We start from the raw sequence: 18,127 nt of genomic DNA, 5'->3' as shown, positions 1-18,127 counted from the left end.
GACTCGTCGCTGCCGCGTGTGACGGAGTAGAACTGCCCCCTGGGGTTTTCTAGGCGGTAATCTTCAGGGGAGCAGATCGCCAGGTCTTTCTCCCTCCGAGAGAAAATAGTATTTATTAGATGCATTTTTTTCTCTGATAATTTTTGTTGTATTAATTAAGAGTAAATGTTTCTTCATCCAGTGTTGCGACCGTGACAAATTTCAGTCTGTAATGCTTAAAAAAGGAGCCCTGGGGGCACGGTGGTTAAAGCGCTCTGATGCTAACCAAAAGGTTCGAACCCACCCGCTGTTCCGGTGGGAAAGATGTGGCAGTCTGCTTCTGTAGAGACTTCCAGCCTAGAACACCTTACAGGGCAGTTCTACTCCGCCCTACAGGGTTGCTAATCGACTCGACGGCAGTGAGTTTGGTTTGGTTTAATCCCTGTAAGACGTGGACAGGACCATTTCTGCGCGTTACCAAAACTAATTTTATGACGCTCTTTATTGCACTGATTGTAACAGTAACAGTTTATCATATAGATCAATATTTAGGGCTTAAAATGAGAAACTGATTGTGAAACATGCAGGTTTTTAAATCAAGAAAGGCTATTAAAAAGCTTTTTAATAAGCTTTTTGTCCTAACGAGTAAGACCACTCAATATAAAGCAGTGCCTGATTTCAAAAGAATTGCAATTCTTTTTTAAGTAATATTTTTCCATATATGTGATCATAAGTATACTGCTACACGGATACACAGCTGAGGTGCAGCCAGGCTTTATCCCGAATTCATGGCGCAGCTTTCTACAAGTCACTTGATGTTTTCAGCCTTCGCATTTTTTGTCTGTAAAGAAAATATTTGGACTGGTGAATCTGTAGTGCCCTTTGAGCTCCGAATACCTGTGACTTTTTGTCACAAACACGCACGTGTTACATCTGTGTAGAAAAATAACCTTTCTGTACGATCACAGACATTGTGTCCTCTCCCTATTGCCAAAAAAGAAGAAGGAAAGACTGTTGATAAGCTTTTCACCGTTACTGGCCACAGTCCGCCTTCCCTGCAGCTACTAATAGCTAGATAATTACATTTGACTTATTGTTTGGAAAGTTGTGAGTGCCTTACATATCAACAAGTCACTCTTTATCTAATTTATTATTTTAAAATCTTGCAGCACTAAATATATATAAAAGAAGAAAGCATCGATTTCTTTGGCTACATAATATCCTATCATGTAAATCGGTATATAGGCTGTATATTCTTCCCTTTTGCAGGTCCAATCTCTCACCAAGTGGTGTTGTTGGCTGAATTGTGCGTTCTAAAAACGTTGACTTGGTGAGTGTTTTGTTACGTATGTATTAAGTAGTCCCCCCCAAATGCTGTATTTAAAGAATCCATTTCCACTTCGTTTTTCAGTTTTCCTGTCACTGTTTTAAATCTAATGGAAGTCTATGTATAGCTTTGCCATATTTAAGTGGAAACCAAAGGGAAACAGTTGGGGTGTTTGGTTTGGTTTGGTTTGGTTTGCTAGTTTATGTTTGAATAGTCTTTAACGAGAATGTTTAGTGAATGGTTAAAACATAGACCCAGAATCCAAAGTGAATCACTGAAGAATGTGCTCTTGACAAATGTTCTTACTCTTGTCATTCTCGCAGATAATTCAGCTCTTGAAAGTATACTGTTGAGAAGGTAGAAAAGGATATGAGACCTTTCCTTTAGGAGCTATTGTAAGTATTTACAAAGGCAGTGTCTGTGATCCAAGCTTACACCTAATGGGGAAAGCAGGATCAACGTGTAGGAAAACCTAAAAAATGAGAAGAATCATCAGGATGAGGATGGTAGTAAGCAGACTATGTATAGAAATAGCTATAGAACATTATAGCTGTACACAAATGCTGAAGAAAATTTTTTTTAATGTCGGAGATGAACAAGTAGACTTGATATGTGATTTTCAAAATTATGTTATCCTAATCTATTCCTTATTTTTCAATCTTTCAACAAAACCGTTTTCAGTATCTTATAATATGCTGGAGCCCTACTGATGCAGTGGTTAAAGTGCTTGGCTGCTAACCGAAAGGTTAGCGGTTCAAACCCACCAGCCACTCTGCAGGAGAAGGATGTGGCAGTCTGCTTCTGTAAAGAGTTACAGCCTTGAAAACACTACGGGGAAGTTCTACTCTGTCCTTACAGGATCGCTATAAGTTGGAACAGACGCGATGGCAATGGGTTTAGTTTTGGGGGCTTCTAATATGCCAGATATTATTCTAGGCTGTAAGTTTAAAGAGATGAGTAAAATAGTCACTGCCTTCCAGAGAACACAATGTAGATCTATGCAGATTGATGGTAATCTGCAATACAGTTTGATGAGTTCTGTTAGACATACGCTTAGAGTGCTCTGGGAACAGAAAGAGGAACTCAGACTCAGCCTTGAGGGGCAGTTGAGGAGATGAGAGCTGGGTAGATCAGAGGTCCCCAGGTGGCTCAAATGGTTTGCTCTCTGCTACTGAGAGGTCGGTGGTTCGAGTCTACTCAGAGTGCCTGGGATGGAAGGCCTGGCAGTCTACTTCCATAGGGTTACAGGCATTGAAAACCCTATGGAGTACGTTTTACTCTGAAACACCTGGGGTCACCATGAGTGGAATAAACTGGACATCAACAGGTTTGGTTTGTTTTGGGGGGGAGATGGTGTAAGAGACAACTTTCTAGTTGAGAAGATGCTTGAAGTTAAATTTGAGGGATTGGTGAGAGTTAGGCAGATGGAAGGGATGGGCAGGTAAACAGTGGGGCAATGATAATAGCGTGAAGGTGAGAGAGAGCCTGACGTTCAGAGAAGTGCACGTCGCTCGGCATGACTGAAGTGTGTGGATGGCGGTAGAGGATGGTGCTGGAAACGTTGGCCAGAAAGGACTTTGCACTTTACCCGAAGGATCTGGAGAACGAGCAGACAGTTGAAGCTGGAGAGCTATGGAAGCAGCTGGTATCAGGGAGAACCATTTAGAAGAGAAAGAAGTGGTGCTTGATGGAGGTGAGAGAACACTTCTGAGAAATATTTAGAAGGTAAAATCCTTGGGAATTTGTGACCAGTTGGATCTGAGAGTGTGAAGGAGGGAAATGCTTGCGAGGAGTCCTAGGTTTTGGCTTGAGGGATAGGGATGTTGTGGACTGAGATCAGGCCCACCAGCTGAGACGCACGTATGCTAAGGAAAGCTGAGAGAGATTTGGCGTTATGAGCATATAAGGATGTAATGTATGTCAGAAGGCACGATGGCTTATTAAGAGGGAAAAAGAAGATGATTAAGAATGGGATTCTAGGGAGAAAAACAACTAAGAAATAGACCTAGGAAACAGTGGATCCGCGGGGAAAATCCTGAGGAACAGCTAACGAGGAAAGAGAAAAACCTAAAGAGTAGGGTGTGTAAAGTCAAAGTCAAAGAAGGTTCCAGCAAGAGGGACTGGTCAAGAGAGTCCACCACAACATAAAGAGTAAATACAATAAAGTCTGAAATGTGTCCACTGGCCTTGTTCATTGTCCTGGGCAGAGGAAGTTTTCACCGGGCCATATTTGAGAAGCAAATGAGAGGACAGTAAATGTACTTTTTTTGGGAGAAGCTAGCCAGGAAAGGGAAGGCAGCTAGAGACGAAGTGACATGGATGAGGAAGTCAAGATGAGAAGGAGTTGAGTAGTTTCGCTTTTCTTTTTATTTTAGTGCTGAGCCGGTGGAAGTGAATGATTGAATACACAGGCATTACAGGTATCTTGGAGTCCCTGGGTGGTGCAGACAGCACACTTTCTCAGCTGCTAGCTGAAACGTTGGAAGTTCTAGTCCACCCAGAGGGGCCTCAGAAGAAAGGCCTGGCTATCTACTTCTGAAAAAATGGGCCATTGAAAATACCTATGGAACACAGTTCAACTCTGACACACGGGGCAGCCATGAGTCAGGGTCAACTCGATGGCAAATGGTGGTACAGTTATTTTAATGCTAAGTGACAAACCTCCTCAAAACTTAGTAAAATAAAATAACAATCATTTTATGGTCTTTGCTTGAGTGTGTCAGGACCTTAGGACAGCACTGTGGGGATGGCTTATCTCTGTCCCATGGTTTCTAGGGCCTCAGCTGGGAAGTTCAGTGGGCTAGGGGTGACTCACAGGCTGGGGGCTGGCACAGCTGGGCTGGAGGATCCCCTACCCAACTAAGAATGATGGAAGGTTAGGGAGTAAATACCCCGCGGGCTTTACTCATCTCAGAAAAAAGGAGGAATCCACTGGGACAGAGGTATGAGATTGGGAGCTGGTGAGAAGGATGAAGAAGCCTTGAATCGTTTCTAACGAGAGAGGAATTGGGAGTCAACCCAAGCCCAAGAATCTAGGGGAATATTTAAGGCTCAGCTGAGTCTATGACTTTGTAGTTGCCATAATCTGCACATTTTCACCTACATTCTGTGCTTGCAAAGAGTGGGCGCTAAGCCATCTTTTGAGTTAGGAAGGAGATTATACCACCCTTGGATGTTTTTCCCCTTTCTAGATTTATATGTATCCAGGAAAGGTCAACAGCAGCTAGACCTTTAATAAAGGAATGAAGAAAGAATACTTAAATGGAAGTGAAGTGATACCCAGCAACACTTCATGCCAACACTCTGCCCCTTTGTGACTTTATTTAGGTGTGCATATTTAGGTTTCCTGTCTTTGGGGAAAATTGCTCTATCCCAGGCTGTTAAATAGTTTTATATCATGGACCAAGTCTGATCTACTGCTATTGGTAACCTCAAACGCTGTGTTGTGAAGGAGTCTGAGGCTAAGCCTGAGATTGCAGGGGTGGAGGGTAAGATGAACAGTTAGAGATGTTTGTCATAGACGACGGAAGGGCCAGTGGTGGCGTTCATACTTGTCCGCACCAGCCAGTCCTGTCCCATTCCTTTAGATGGAAATATGAAGGGGACAGTAATAATAATTATTAAAAACATTAATAGTGACGGTGGCAAAAGCTCTTTTCATTATACCACGCAATAAATACATCATGTTATACTTTTGTAACATTACCTTACACTCTTGTTGAACGTTTAAAAGGTGTCTGACAACATGGGACCTGTAGAAAAATATTTGGATATTTACTGAGTCATTTTAAAATCTTACTCCTCTAGGATATCAGTGTGTAGGCTATGTAACCAAATGAGAACTTTCTTCAAGTACATTTCCATTTCAGATCAAGAGCAAACCCACAAATAGTATTTGGCACCTTCTCCACAGTTGGAATCAACTCGACTCTAACGGGTTTTACACAGGGAGTAATTCAATTGTTTGTACTTACAGACTAACAGTTTAACTAAATTAGTTTATCACTTCTCTCTGCTAGTTAATTCTCTCAGAAACACAATTGAATAAGCTTTTGATTACAGTGATTGCCTTGACTATTTGATTGTACTAACTAGTTTAATCAAAACTCTTTACACACACACGCACACAAAGACCAGTCTTGCTAGTCTGACAGAGACTGAAAGAAACCCTGAGATTATGACTCCCAGACACCCTTTTAACGTAGCACTGAAGTCACTCCTGAGGGTCACCCTTCAGCCAAAGATTAGACAGGTCTATAGGGCAACAATAGCACACGTGAGGGACGTGCTTCCTAGTTCAACCATGCAGACAAGACTAATGGGCACATCAGCCCAAAAGCAAGGACGAGAAGGCAGGAAGGGAGAGGAAAACTGGGTGAATGGAAAACAGGGAACCTGGGGTGGAGAAGGGGAGAGTGTTGACACATCACAGGGTTGGCAACCAATGTCACAAGAAGATATATGTTTTGTTTAATGAGAAACTAATTTGCTATGTAAACTTTCACCTAAATCACAATAAAAAAAAGAAGAAAAACCTCTTTATGTACTGTTTCATTGTTTGATCTCTTTATGTACTGTATTTTAAGGGTATTAAGTTGAAGACTTTTAAAAAATATTTTAATATCTCTAACTTTGAGATTCATTTACAATTGATGGCATGTCATAGATTTAATGGAGGCAATTTTTCTTTCTTGCTGTCCCATAAAATAATGTTGTCATTTACATTTCGTGGCCTCATGAATTCAAAGAAATGTAAGGGGTAAGTCACAGAAAGAAGGAAAAACATTGATGTATAATCAATTCATAGAATATGAACAGATTTACCAACACACTTCACAGTAAGTTCTCTGCCAATGGAATTTCCTCCTCATCAATATTATCCATATTTTGGTTTTCACATGTAATATTAATGCCCATCAAGATTCTTAATGATAATTTATGGTAATTTACCCGCATCAGGGCCTAATGACATTTCAGGAACGTGAATCCTTACAGCAGAAATCCATCAGGAGACTAATAAAATAATTACAGTGAATAAATTCCAGTAGGAAGCTCAGTGACACTCATTTATCTAGACAATTATTGAATCATGGAATTTAAAGGCTGGGCCAGACCATAAAGATGGTCAATTTTTTTAGATAATAAAACTAAGACCTACAGAGATTTCATGAGTAGCTCTTATCTTTCAGTTTAAACCACAGAGAAAGTATGTTGCCCAAGAGAATATGAGAACAGGTCGTTATTTGAATTCTCCTAGTTAAACAGTAAGGTCGCCATGAGGCGGAACCACCTCAGTGGCAGCGAACAACAGTCATGGTTTATACATCAGGCTGTTAATGAAACTTCAGGGAAATTCATAGAATTCAAAACATTTCTCTCTCCCTAGCAAAGGTGAGGTTTTATCTAGTTTGAATCCCAAATAGGAAAGTATGCAACTGACTGTTTTCCTTAGAAGTAGAAAAAGAAATGATCTTGAAATTAGAGTGAGGAGAATTTCTAACACGTATCTTTTGAGGAATTCAGATTACATTGCTTATTTCAAAACTTCCATAAGATTGCATTATAAGAGGATCTTATATTGTATTTGATCATTGTACTATGCTTGATTTCTGTACCTTACAGATTGGAAAGTGTCCTTAGTAAATTCTATTCCTAGAGATTTATATGGCAGATGCTTATGTTGTTGTTGAGTAATTCAGAGCTTCATGTTATACAATACAGTTTGACATAGAAAAAGGTCTTTGACATCAATGATTTGTTTTTGATATTAATACCTCAGGAATGCAGCTTTGTAGATTTGATTTAGGGGGAACACGTTACAAAAATCAAGTTAATAAAATGATAGCATCCAACGGTCACAGTAGGTCAGGCATTCTTGCAGACATGCCTTTATTGGCATTCCTGGAAAATATAGAAAGTAAAGTACTTAATGAGTCCAAATTATTTCTCTCAAGTCCAAAATATTTGCTGACACAGCAAAGTTTTACATAAAAACTATATATTCCTGGTAAAAAATTATTTCAGTTTGTAATTCTTGCAGTAGGATAAAAAAAAAAAAAAAAGCCAGTTTGAAATGTCTTCCTTTTGACGATCAAACCTCGTGGGCAGACATGCTTCTGAGAACAGAATGTGACTTAAGGGAATGGAGTAGACCGTGGGGGAGTAGAGATGTAAAGGAATTAATGCTCTTTAAAAGAAGTGAAATTCCTCAATTGTGCCGTATTTATTTTCATGCTTGGTTAAAAAATACATGTGCATATACATATATATATATATAGAGAGAGAGAGAGTCAGAATCGACTTGATAGCAACAGGTTTGGGGTTTTGTTTTTGTACACATATGTGTATATATGATACCAGGGGAACCCTGTTGGCACAGCAGTTTAGAGAGAGCTCAGGCTGCTAACCGAAAGGTCGGCAGTTCGAATCCACCAGCCGTTCATTGGAAATCGTATGGGGCAGTTCTGCTCTGTCCTATAGCGTCACTGTGAGTCAGCAACGGACTTGACGACAACGGGTTTGGTTTTTTGGTTTTATGATAACGGTTAGGTTCTGTCATTTTACTCTGTTTTATGATAAGTGGAATTTTATAGTTACCTGTGTATGCTCATAGTCTATGATTATATGTACACTCATAAAAAAACCAAAATCAAACCCACCGCAGTGGAGTCGATTCTGACTCATAGTCACCCTATAGGACAGAGCAGAACTGCCCCATAGGGTTTCCAAGGAGCGGCTGGTGGATTCGAACTGCCGACCTTTTGGTTAGCAGCCTTAGCTCTTAACCGCTATAGTACATTTATAATATGATCATGAAATTTTAATTCTTCATGATAATCCATTTCAACTCTATGAAAAAATGTCTAATGACAAATATTTTAGAAAGCTGCCCTGGGAAAAAAGCAGAGGTTGTGTCTATCACTATATAAATAAATCAACTATGGCTTATATTGAGCCTTAAATAGCGTTCGCGCAGTCTACAGCCAGGAAAAAAACCATTTCTTAACAGTGTAAGGTTCAGACGAGTCCGTATGTCTTGGAATTTTAGTTTGGTTTTAGTTGGAAGACGGAAAGGAAATCACGGTTGTTTTGTAACCAAACCTTTACCCTGTCCTAGGCAGTGTCCTATGTCTCTACTGGGAAGACTTGTTTTTAAGTTTGAATTGGAAAAAGTTGAGTCACGTGTATCAGTAAATAATTTGTGTATGAGTTACATAACTTTGACTTTTCAAACTAACCAGAACTGTGTAACACCTCTGAGATGAGTGTGTGAGCGATTAGCCCGCATCAGAGGGTGGCAGGGTGGTTTTGGGAGCTTCAGTGCGCTCTGTGTACATGCTGTTCTACTCTTCATCGTGTTCAGCGCAGTGACGGATAAGCACCAAGGAAACTGCATTGACTCTCTCTGGCCACCAGGGAAATGTTGGGTTCGTCGTGCTCCCCTAAAAAGCAGCTGGGTGCTGGGATCAATCTAACTCAATGCGTTTTCTTAGTGGGAAGAAAGGCTACATGAAAGGCTACACTGTGTCCTCTGAGCTTCGCTATTTTTGCTTTTTTAAGGTCTTTGTTCACTTAGGAGGAAAATCACTTCTGGGCACAGGCGGGAGAAATATTTGTCAGGAAAGAGAGCAAAAAGCGTACTAGTGGCCTTGGAGCGGTGACTGTCGCGCATCCTCTTCTCGTACCCAAGCCCCTTGTCAGTCTGGAGTGGGCACACGCCGGGCTTGCCGGCGAGCGTCACTGCGGCCACAAGGTGGCACTGACCTGCAGACAAAGGAAAGCCGCGGCGCTGACTTTGGGAAGCGGGTTTGCACTTTGGAGGGACGAGTGCTCACTTTCCCCGCGCGGCGCGTGTGTCTCACACTGCGTGGTTTACGTTTCTGTGCTTTTCTCTGCAGAACTCCCGGGAACGCATCCCGGGAGTATACCGAGGTGAGGCGCGCGCGTGGGGGGCTCCGGCGCGCCCCGGGGCACGGTCACGTGGTCCCGGGACGGGGCGGGGTTCGGCTTTAAGGGGGCGTCTCTTCTCAGCAATCTTTAGGGTCGGAGCCTGAGAAACAGCCGCGGCTCTTTTCTCCCGGCCCTGCCACCTCGCGTGACCACCTCGCCCTCTCTAATAAGCAGGGGCGAATAAGACGTATCCAAGAGAGGGTAAGTTTCAAGTTTACGCCTTTTAAGGGACTTTGGAGAAATTTCTCACTGATGGGGTGAAGGATGGAAGAGGGGAAAAAAAAAGATGCGAGAGCCCGAAACTAGCCCTGGGCAGCTGAGGTGCGGCCGGGGGTCAGCCTTTCTGCTCGGCCCCCAGCGCGCGCAGGTGGCACCTGCGAAAGGGACCAAACCCCAAAGCAGACCCGCTGCCGCCCAGTCGATTCGACACGTAGCGACCCCGTAATTACTGGACAACTCCAGGGCTGCAGCCTGTGGGTTTAGGGCGGACGTTTCAAGGAAGAAGGTCCCTTACCGGGAGGTCGTGGCGTCCCTACATCTGCTCCTGGGGCATTTCTGGACCGGGACCCAAGTTCCCTGCTCGGGTTCTTGTGGAGAGACCCGGGGGCTGGGAGGGTGCGCTCAGCTCCCCGCTCTTCGCCCATCTTGCGCATTTGTCTGGAGCTGGCAGCAGCGGCTAGCAAAGGCGGCCGCCCTGGAGTTTTTTCCGAGTAAGCGGCCGGGATGGGCTGGAGGAGGGTGGGCTTGGTCGGTGGTCCCCTCAGTCCCCTCGCCCCGCGGCTAGTGCCGGGCGGGCGCGGCCGAGCTCCAGGCTCCGCGGACCGCGCGCGCCCCGGCCCTCGTGGGCTGCCCGCTTCCGATGGGCGCCCTGTCCTCCGGGGTCCGAATTTTAATCAACCAAGTCTTTATTTAGCCCCTCTGCCAGAATCACGGAGGAGGACATTGGGGATGGACGAGGTGGAGGTGGCTTAGCAGGGTGTCCCGTTGGTCCCCAGGTGGACTAGAGAGAGGCAGTGGTTTTAAGGACTGACGCTGGACAAGGGGGAGAGAGAAGTCACTTTGGGTTTGGCCCTGGCTTGTTTTGGTTTTGGTTGGTTTGGATGTTTCCCGTTTTGTCAGTCTCCCATCATCACATCATCGCTCTTTCCCTGACGGATGGATGGAGGGGTGAATTTTGTGTTTGGGGGACGAGGAAGGTCGGTAATGGGGGAAACTTTGGGCCATCCACCGAGTTATACACAATATGAGAAAGCGGTCGCGTAAGCCTGCGGACAGGAATTTTGATTGAACACCGTTTCATTTCGTTCTTTCAGTAACTACTGAGCACAGAGAACCCTAGAGGTGGGAAGAATGTGTGTTTAGACGTTGCGCTTTTCTTTAGAGCGCTCAGCGCTTTGCCGTGCCCACCTGGATCCTATGAGACAACGTAACTCTAGCGGTGACACACCCAGGCAGAGGGACGTCCCGAGCCAGCCCGCCTCTGCGCCGACTAGAACCGAGAAAACAGCCGGCAGTCCCAAGATTCTAGGCTGGCCCCCTGCTAGGGCAAGAGAGAGCCAAAAGCGGTCAGGTCCCGTTTCCCATCCGCGGCTGAAGCCGGAGTGTTTTTCGGTGGATACTACTTTATCGATAGTCTTTCCTTAGTGTTTGAAACAGCTGTCTGTAGAACAAGCCCACCCCCGCGGGAAAGGAACTAGGAATTATGTAACTCGTTCAGATAAGCTAGCTGTAACTTTGGGAGGCTGCTCTGTAACTATGCTGTCCTTTCCTTTCCAAACCAAGTGAGGGGAAAAACCAGTCCTGAGTCTTTGAAAAAAATGATCTGTAGCAGGTCATGACAGAGGGCCGGATTTTCAGGTAGTAACGGCCCTGCGAACAGCAAGAGGTGAAAGGCCATCAAAGGCCATCGTTCCAGCTGGAAAGGAGAAGGACATTTCCCTGCGGAGAGGGGCTGATTTGCCAGCTGGTGATGTATGTCGCGTCTCTGTTTTTGTCTCTAAACGCACATGATAGCTGCTGTACTGAGGTTTAACAGCTTTTAATTTTCCAGGGTATATAGTTGCACAGCTTGTTTTAGAAATCTGTATTGGTGATAGTAAATATAAAAAAAAAAAATTGTTTTGGGAAAGATAAACCATGTAAATTATTTTCCTCTTAGTATTAGTTTTTTTATGACAATTATTCTTTCTTGAAATTATACTGAGATGAAGTGACAATACATATTTTATCAAATGCAGAACCATTTTGCTGAACTAGAATGATTACTGCATGTTCACTTAACAACGGAGGCTTGCAAGCGTTTTATTTTAAAAAATAAAGTTTTTGTTTTCTCTATAACTTAGCTGGACACCCTGGTGGCATAGTAGTTAAGAATTAACAGCTGCTAACGAAAAGGTTGACAGTTCGAATCCACCAGCTGCTCCTTGTAAACTGTATGGGGCAGTTCTACTCTGTCCTATAGGGTTAATATGAACTGGAATCGACTCGATGGCAACGGGTTTGGTTTTTTTTTTATAACTAAGTTAACTTCCCCTTAGCAGGAAAACTGCCATTGCTCACAGGGCCTGGCTGTCAACGTAATTTCAAAGGCATCAGAGTAGAGTTTCCGTATATTAACTGAAACTCACCACAAGAAACCTGTCTTTGTAGCCCACACATTGTAATAGTCAAATGTGCTTGCATTAATTATCATACGTATTGCTTTTTGTCAAAGCCAGTCAGTGGATATAAAGTTTAGAATACCCAGTTTTCTATTTTTCTTCCTTTCCACTGTAAGTGTCTTGAACTGCACCCCTGTTCTCTCTCTCCTGGGTTATTTTGAGAGTGATAATCATTTTAAAACAAAACTCATATCTTCTCAGACCTTTGCCAAAGACTCTCCAGTGGCTCCCCCTTTCTGTCAGAGTCACAGTTAAGGACTGTGTCATGGAATAAGGTCCTATACAGTCTGTGTCCCCTCTCTTTACCCTCCTAAATTCATTTCTTCTCATCTCCCCCGTATTTATTCCTCTTCTCATTGCTGTTTAGCACACCGAGTACACTCCAGCTTCAGGGACTTCACACACCTGGAGTGCTCTCCCTGAGATGGCAGTGGCTCTGTCGCTCAGTACTCTCTGACTTGTCCTAAGTCAGAGGCTGACTTAACCACCTACTAACACATCGCAGCCCCAACACTGAGTCCCGGTCCCGCTGTACTTGCTTCCACAGCATTTCCCGCCATCTAGCGCGCTTCATCTTTTGCTGATGTGGTTTTCATAGTCTTTCTCTTCCCACTAGACTAGAAACTCAATGAAAGTAGTCACGGTTGTCTCCACTGAAATAATGCTTGACACCAGTGAGTGTTCAGCAAATGTTGGATCAGTGTATTTCAGAAACAAGTCTTTTTTAAATTTTTAACAAAGTGAAGCATTTTTCCTTATTGTTTTTCTGTTGTGTTAAAGAGTTGACTCCAACGCATGGAGACCCTATGTGTTATAGAGTAGAACTGTGCCCAGTAGTGTTTTCTTGGCTCTGATACTTATGCAGGCAGATCCCCAGGCCTTTCTTCTGCAACGCTGCTGAGTGGGTTCGAACCGCCGACCTTTAGGTTAGCTGTTCTTGTTGTTTTGTGCTCTTGATTTGATTCTGACGCACAGTGACCCTATAGAATAGAATAGAACTGCCCCGTAGGGTTTCCTAGGCTGTACTCTTCATGGGAGCAGATTGCCAGGTCTTTTCTCCCGCCGAGCCTCTGGGGGGGTTGAACTGCCCACATTTCAGTCAGTAGTGCTTAGTCATCGTGCCACCAGGGCTCCTTTTTAGGTTAGTAGTCACGTGCAAACCATTTCCATCACCCAGGGACCTCTTCCGTATATGTCATTGTTGTTGGTAGCTGCTATTAAGTTGGCCCCCAACGTGTAAGGACCCCATGTGCTACAGAGTAGGACTGCTCCATACGGTTTTCTTGGCTGTAATCGTTACGGAGGCAGATCACCAGGCCTTTCATCTCAGAGCTGCTGGGCGTCCAAATCACCAGCCTTTAGGTAAGCAGCCGATTGCAAACCGCTCGTGGCCCCCGGGCTCCAAACCTTCCCCATATACCACAGAGTTTTTAGCCTTGTAGGTATATTGATATATGTAAATAGGGCTTACGGAAAATGTTTTTATTATTATAATTAACTACAGGAATTTTTTTAATAAAAAATAATAAGTTTCTACTGAAACAATGCACGAAAATTTTATAGACAGTCATTTTGGTGTCACCCCCTCTGACAGTGTCCCTCGTATAGTCCACACCCCCCACACCCCTGGTGACACCACTGACTTCCAGAGAACTTTTACGTTATTACCTGCTTCTTCCAGGTTTGTTCCCAAACCCTGGGAGACACAAGATCATCCTCTCTGCCTGTAGTGTTAACAGAAGAACCGTGAGTACCACCGAAGTATTAGGGAGTCGTAGGTTGTTGCATGGAGAAGGGGACAGCCATATTTCTAGTAACAAGCACCCCGGAAATCATTCCGTTAGCATTCCTACTCTTAATACTTTCATTCTGACTTAATGAGAGCAATCTTTATTGTCTTTTCTTCAGTTTTATAAGGTTAGATTGTGGTTTCATACTAAAAAGTACCCTCTATTCCAGAAAGCAAAAACAGTCAAGGAAGGACTCATTAGAGGTGTCCCTTAAAAGGCAGATGCGCTTCGTGTTCATTGAATTTCTTTAGCTCCCTTTCAGTGGAAGTAAATCTGCATGGTTTGCTTTACTGTTCTCACTTAAGAAAAACAGGCATGAAATTCAGGTTCTTAACAAAAGCACAATGGTTAGTTAACATAAGAAATCCCACCTCTTACATTTACTTAGGAATCTAGAGAAAATCAGAGATTTAAAAAGAATATTTTTTAATCTGTACAAGACTGATGTCTGTGATTTGACTTGTTAGAGTATTCATAGTATGAAATTTAGATCCCTGCATTGGCTCTGCAGACAGTCTGGTGGAAATGGGTTTGCTCATAGGAATAAATCTTAGAAATCCTTTGAAAGCGTTTCAGAGTCCTGCGAGTGCGTGTCCCACAGAGTGCAAGAATCCCCTGAAGTGGTCTGCCATGTAGCGCTTATCAACTTGATGTGGAGCGTTTGCTAGTTTTATAGGCAGTTTGTTCTACTTGATTAACCCTTTTTACTTATAGTCACATGAAATGTGTGTTTTTGATAATGTTCATTTCTCCAAAACTAAAACCATTCCTGAGGCCAGCTCTTCAGACAAAGATTAGACTGGACGGTGGGACATAAAATGATACTCATGAAGAGTGTGCTTCTTAGCTCAAGTAGATACATGAGTCTAAATGGGCAGCTACTGTCCAGAGGTGAGATGAGAAGGCAGAGAGGGTCAGGAGCTGGTTGAATGGACACGGGAAATCCGGGGTGGAAAGGAGGAGTGTGCTGTCACAATATAGGGAGAGCAACTAGGCTCACATAACAATGTATGTATAAATTTTTGTATGAGAAACTGACTTGAACTTTAAACTTTCACTTAAAGTACAACAATAAAATCAAAAAATAATAATAATGTTCATTTCTTGGTCCTACCTCTACATTGCGTAGTGACACAGAATAGTATGATCCCTGTTCCCTATTCCACGTGCCGCCCATTCAAATATAAGAAAACAACTCTACCATTTCTGCTAAGTCTTGTTCGGATTAAACACCTAGTCCTTCTACAGCCCACCATATGACAGAGTTTTCTGATATTTCACTACATTGATCATTTCCCTTTGAATATACTTGTGCTAACCAAGTCTGCCTTAAAGAGCTGTCCATTGTATAGCTGTTAACACCCTTGACCTCTAAACTACTTCTTCCATTTCTGTAGTCAGAGCAAGAATTAGGTGATTTGTTTTGTTCTGCCTTGTTTGTTTCTGGCTACATTTCATATATTTTCTTGTATTTTAATCTGTACATTCAATTGTGTATTATACATTTATGTTCTTACAGTGTTTGGGAATGTACTGATACTGCTGTTTGTACAAGGCTACCTGCATTTGATTTTGGGGCCTTACTAACTTACAGACGCTCGGTTTTGCTGAAACTCAATGTGTAAACGAGTCCAATTAAAAACAGTATGAAATTTCTCTTTTTCTCACGTTTGCAGTGTTTCCGCTATTTATAAAAAGATGTTTGTCCGGATTGCATTTTATTTATTTCAGCGTTTTCCCTTTAAAGAATACGGTGAGTCAGAATTCATTTGGACTGCCTTCAAGAAAATTAGTAATGCAATGGGTCATTTTCTCTTTACAGATGTTCAGTTCAAGAGGATGCAGAGTTCAGAATCATTTTGGTAAACGGATTCTGATACGGAGAATAAGATGAATATTTGACCCGCTTTGAAGAAACGTATTGTTCGTTTGTCTAAAGTAATCTGTAACAACCAAACCAATCAAAATGAACTCGACAGTGTTTTCCCAGGTAGCAAATCATTCAGTGCATTATAATTTTTCAGAGAAGAATTCCCAGCTTTTAGCCTTTGAAAACGATGACTGCCATCTGCCCTTGGCCATGATATTTACATTAGCTCTTGCGTACGGGGCTGTGATAATCCTCGGGGTCTCTGGCAACCTGGCTTTGATCGTAATCATCTTGAAACAGAAGGAGATGAGAAACGTCACCAACATCCTGATTGTGAACCTCTCCTTCTCAGACTTGCTTGTGGCCATCATGTGTCTCCCCTTCACGTTTGTCTACACGTTGATGGACCACTGGGTCTTTGGTGAGGCAATGTGCAAGTTGAATCCGTTTGTGCAGTGTGTTTCCATCACTGTGTCCATTTTCTCCCTGGTTCTCATTGCTGTGGAACGACACCAGCTGATAATCCACCCCCGAGGGTGGCGGCCAAATAATAGACACGCTTATTTAGGTATTGCTGTCATCTGGGTCATTGCTATGGCTTCTTCTCTGCCCTTCCTGATCTACCAAGTCCTCACTGATGAACCGTTCCAGAACGTAACACTCGCCGCGTTCAAGGACAAGTACGTGTGCTTCGATAAATTTCCCTCTGACTCTCACCGGCTGTCGTACACCACCCTGCTGTTGGCGCTCCAGTATTTTGGCCCCCTCTGTTTTATATTTATTTGCTACTTCAAGGTAAGAAAGCGTTTTTCTCCTACCATTTCCGTTTTTACCTTCTCTCCACAGCATTCCTCTTTAAATGGGTGATTCTGTTTGAACTCATTTTCTTTTCCCCTCTATAGATATATATGCGCTTAAAAAGGAGAAACAATATGATGGACAAGATGAGAGATAATAAGTACAGGTCCAGTGAGACCAAAAGAATCAACATCATGTTGCTGTCCATTGTGGTGGCCTTTGCAGTCTGCTGGCTGCCCCTCACCGTCTTTAACACCGTGTTTGACTGGAATCACCAGATCATTGCGACGTGCAACCATAACCTCTTATTCCTGCTCTGCCATCTCACAGCAATGATTTCCACGTGTGTCAATCCCATCTTTTATGGATTCCTGAACAAAAACTTCCAGAGGGACTTGCAGTTCTTCTTTAACTTTTGTGATTTCCGGTCTCGGGATGATGACTATGAGACAGTTGCCATGTCCACCATTCACACAGATGTTTCTAAGACTTCTTTGAAACAAGCGAGTCCAGTCGCATTTAAAAAAATCAGCAATGATAATGCAAACGTCTGAAGCTGCTGGTAGCATCTGGTTCCCGGTGACATCTGCTGGAAAAGAAGCACAACCTGTAACATACTTTTATTACCTGTTCTCCCAAGGAACAGGGTTGAAATCATTTGGGAGAGACCAAGGAGTTTTTGTATTGCTTTTTACTGCTTCTGTTGTAGTTGTCATGACTGCATTTGGAACAAAATGTATGCGCTTTGGAATGTTCTGTCTATGGTTTTGATCACATATCTTTAGATGCTTTTTTGCAAGCTTCTGCATATAGCATAAAGGTTTCTATACAGTATGTATTGTAATGAAAAACTTTTAAGTATTACTATTAACTGACTTTAGAAGTATTAGCCGTCTGACACTCTCATGTATTCTGTCAATAAATTGGGCCTCATTTTAGTGTGTTACAGAGGTGACAGCCTGCAAAAGAGGCATTCAGGATATAAAAGAAAAAAAGAGTCTATGTCTTGCATACCTGCAGTCTGAAGTCATTCAGGAGTGATCTTTTTTTTAATTATTATTTTTTATTTTAAGAGAGGATTTAATCTGCTCTTAATTGATTACCACAAGGTAAGACAATAATGCATTAAAGAATGCTTCTCGGCTGGTGAGCATCATGGGGCATCAGAACACCCATCAGAGCTGAGTGGGTAAGCAGTTCCCAAGCTTCAAAACTATTTTGGTAACTGACAACCAAAGAATTTCAGAGTCGTTAGTTTAATAGGTAAGTAAGTATTGCTGCCTATTAGTTTCACATTTGAATTGATGGGCAAGAGATGTTCCATTCTTTACAGACTGTTCAGTTTGTCAAACTTTTCTAGCATAAAAAGCATTTCCTGCTTACAATACATGGAAATACTGAATGTATTTTCCATACATCAGTGCCTATATAGTAACTCGTTTTTAACTTTCAACGTCCATCTTTCAAAGAAGATGACACCAAGGTACAAAATGTTAAAAAGAATGTTTACTCTGGCTAGCAGGGATACACATCTAAACACTGAGAGCACTTCACGTAGCCCACATCAACCTGTATAAACGGAGTGTGCCTTGTGACGTTTGATAAGTAGAACCCCGTATAGAGTCCTGAGTAGTTGTGCCATGTTATTATACTTAATACCATGTATGCTGTGTTCATGATGGGGTCTCAGAATCACTAGGAGAAAAGATATTTTAAAGAATAGGACGTATCTTCAATGTGCTACACAAAGTAT

The 18,127-nt window shown here is 42.7% G+C and overlaps 1 protein-coding gene across 1 annotated transcript; it reads left to right on the top strand.

The window, feature by feature from the left end:
* The first annotated feature begins 15,201 nt into the window (after positions 1–15,201).
* On the top strand, positions 15,202–17,281 carry NPY1R (neuropeptide Y receptor Y1). Its single transcript, XM_004382057.2, has 2 exons — positions 15,202–16,371; positions 16,479–17,281. Exons 1-2 carry the CDS (start codon positions 15,673–15,675, stop codon positions 16,926–16,928), a joined length of 1,149 nt encoding a protein of 382 aa, XP_004382114.1. The 5' UTR covers positions 15,202–15,672; the 3' UTR covers positions 16,929–17,281.
* Positions 17,282–18,127: the final 846 nt, after the last annotated feature.

The sequence above is a fragment of the Trichechus manatus genome, unplaced genomic scaffold (genome assembly GCF_000243295.1).
Source record: "Trichechus manatus latirostris isolate Lorelei unplaced genomic scaffold, TriManLat1.0 scaffold00089, whole genome shotgun sequence".
In the NCBI taxonomy this organism is placed as follows: domain Eukaryota; kingdom Metazoa; phylum Chordata; class Mammalia; order Sirenia; family Trichechidae; genus Trichechus; species Trichechus manatus.
The sequence above is the reverse complement of the archived record's forward strand: the minus strand, read 5'-3'. Positions and strand labels throughout refer to the sequence as shown.

Bases quoted from the DNA above. Each gene is read 5' to 3' on its own strand.
- NPY1R (XM_004382057.2), top strand. From the start codon at position 15,673: ATGAACTCGACAGTGTTTTCCCAGGTAGCAAATCATTCAGTGCATTAT. The intron at 16,372-16,478 runs GTAAGAAAGCGT...TCCCCTCTATAG, and splicing joins TATTTATTTGCTACTTCAAG to ATATATATGCGCTTAAAAAG.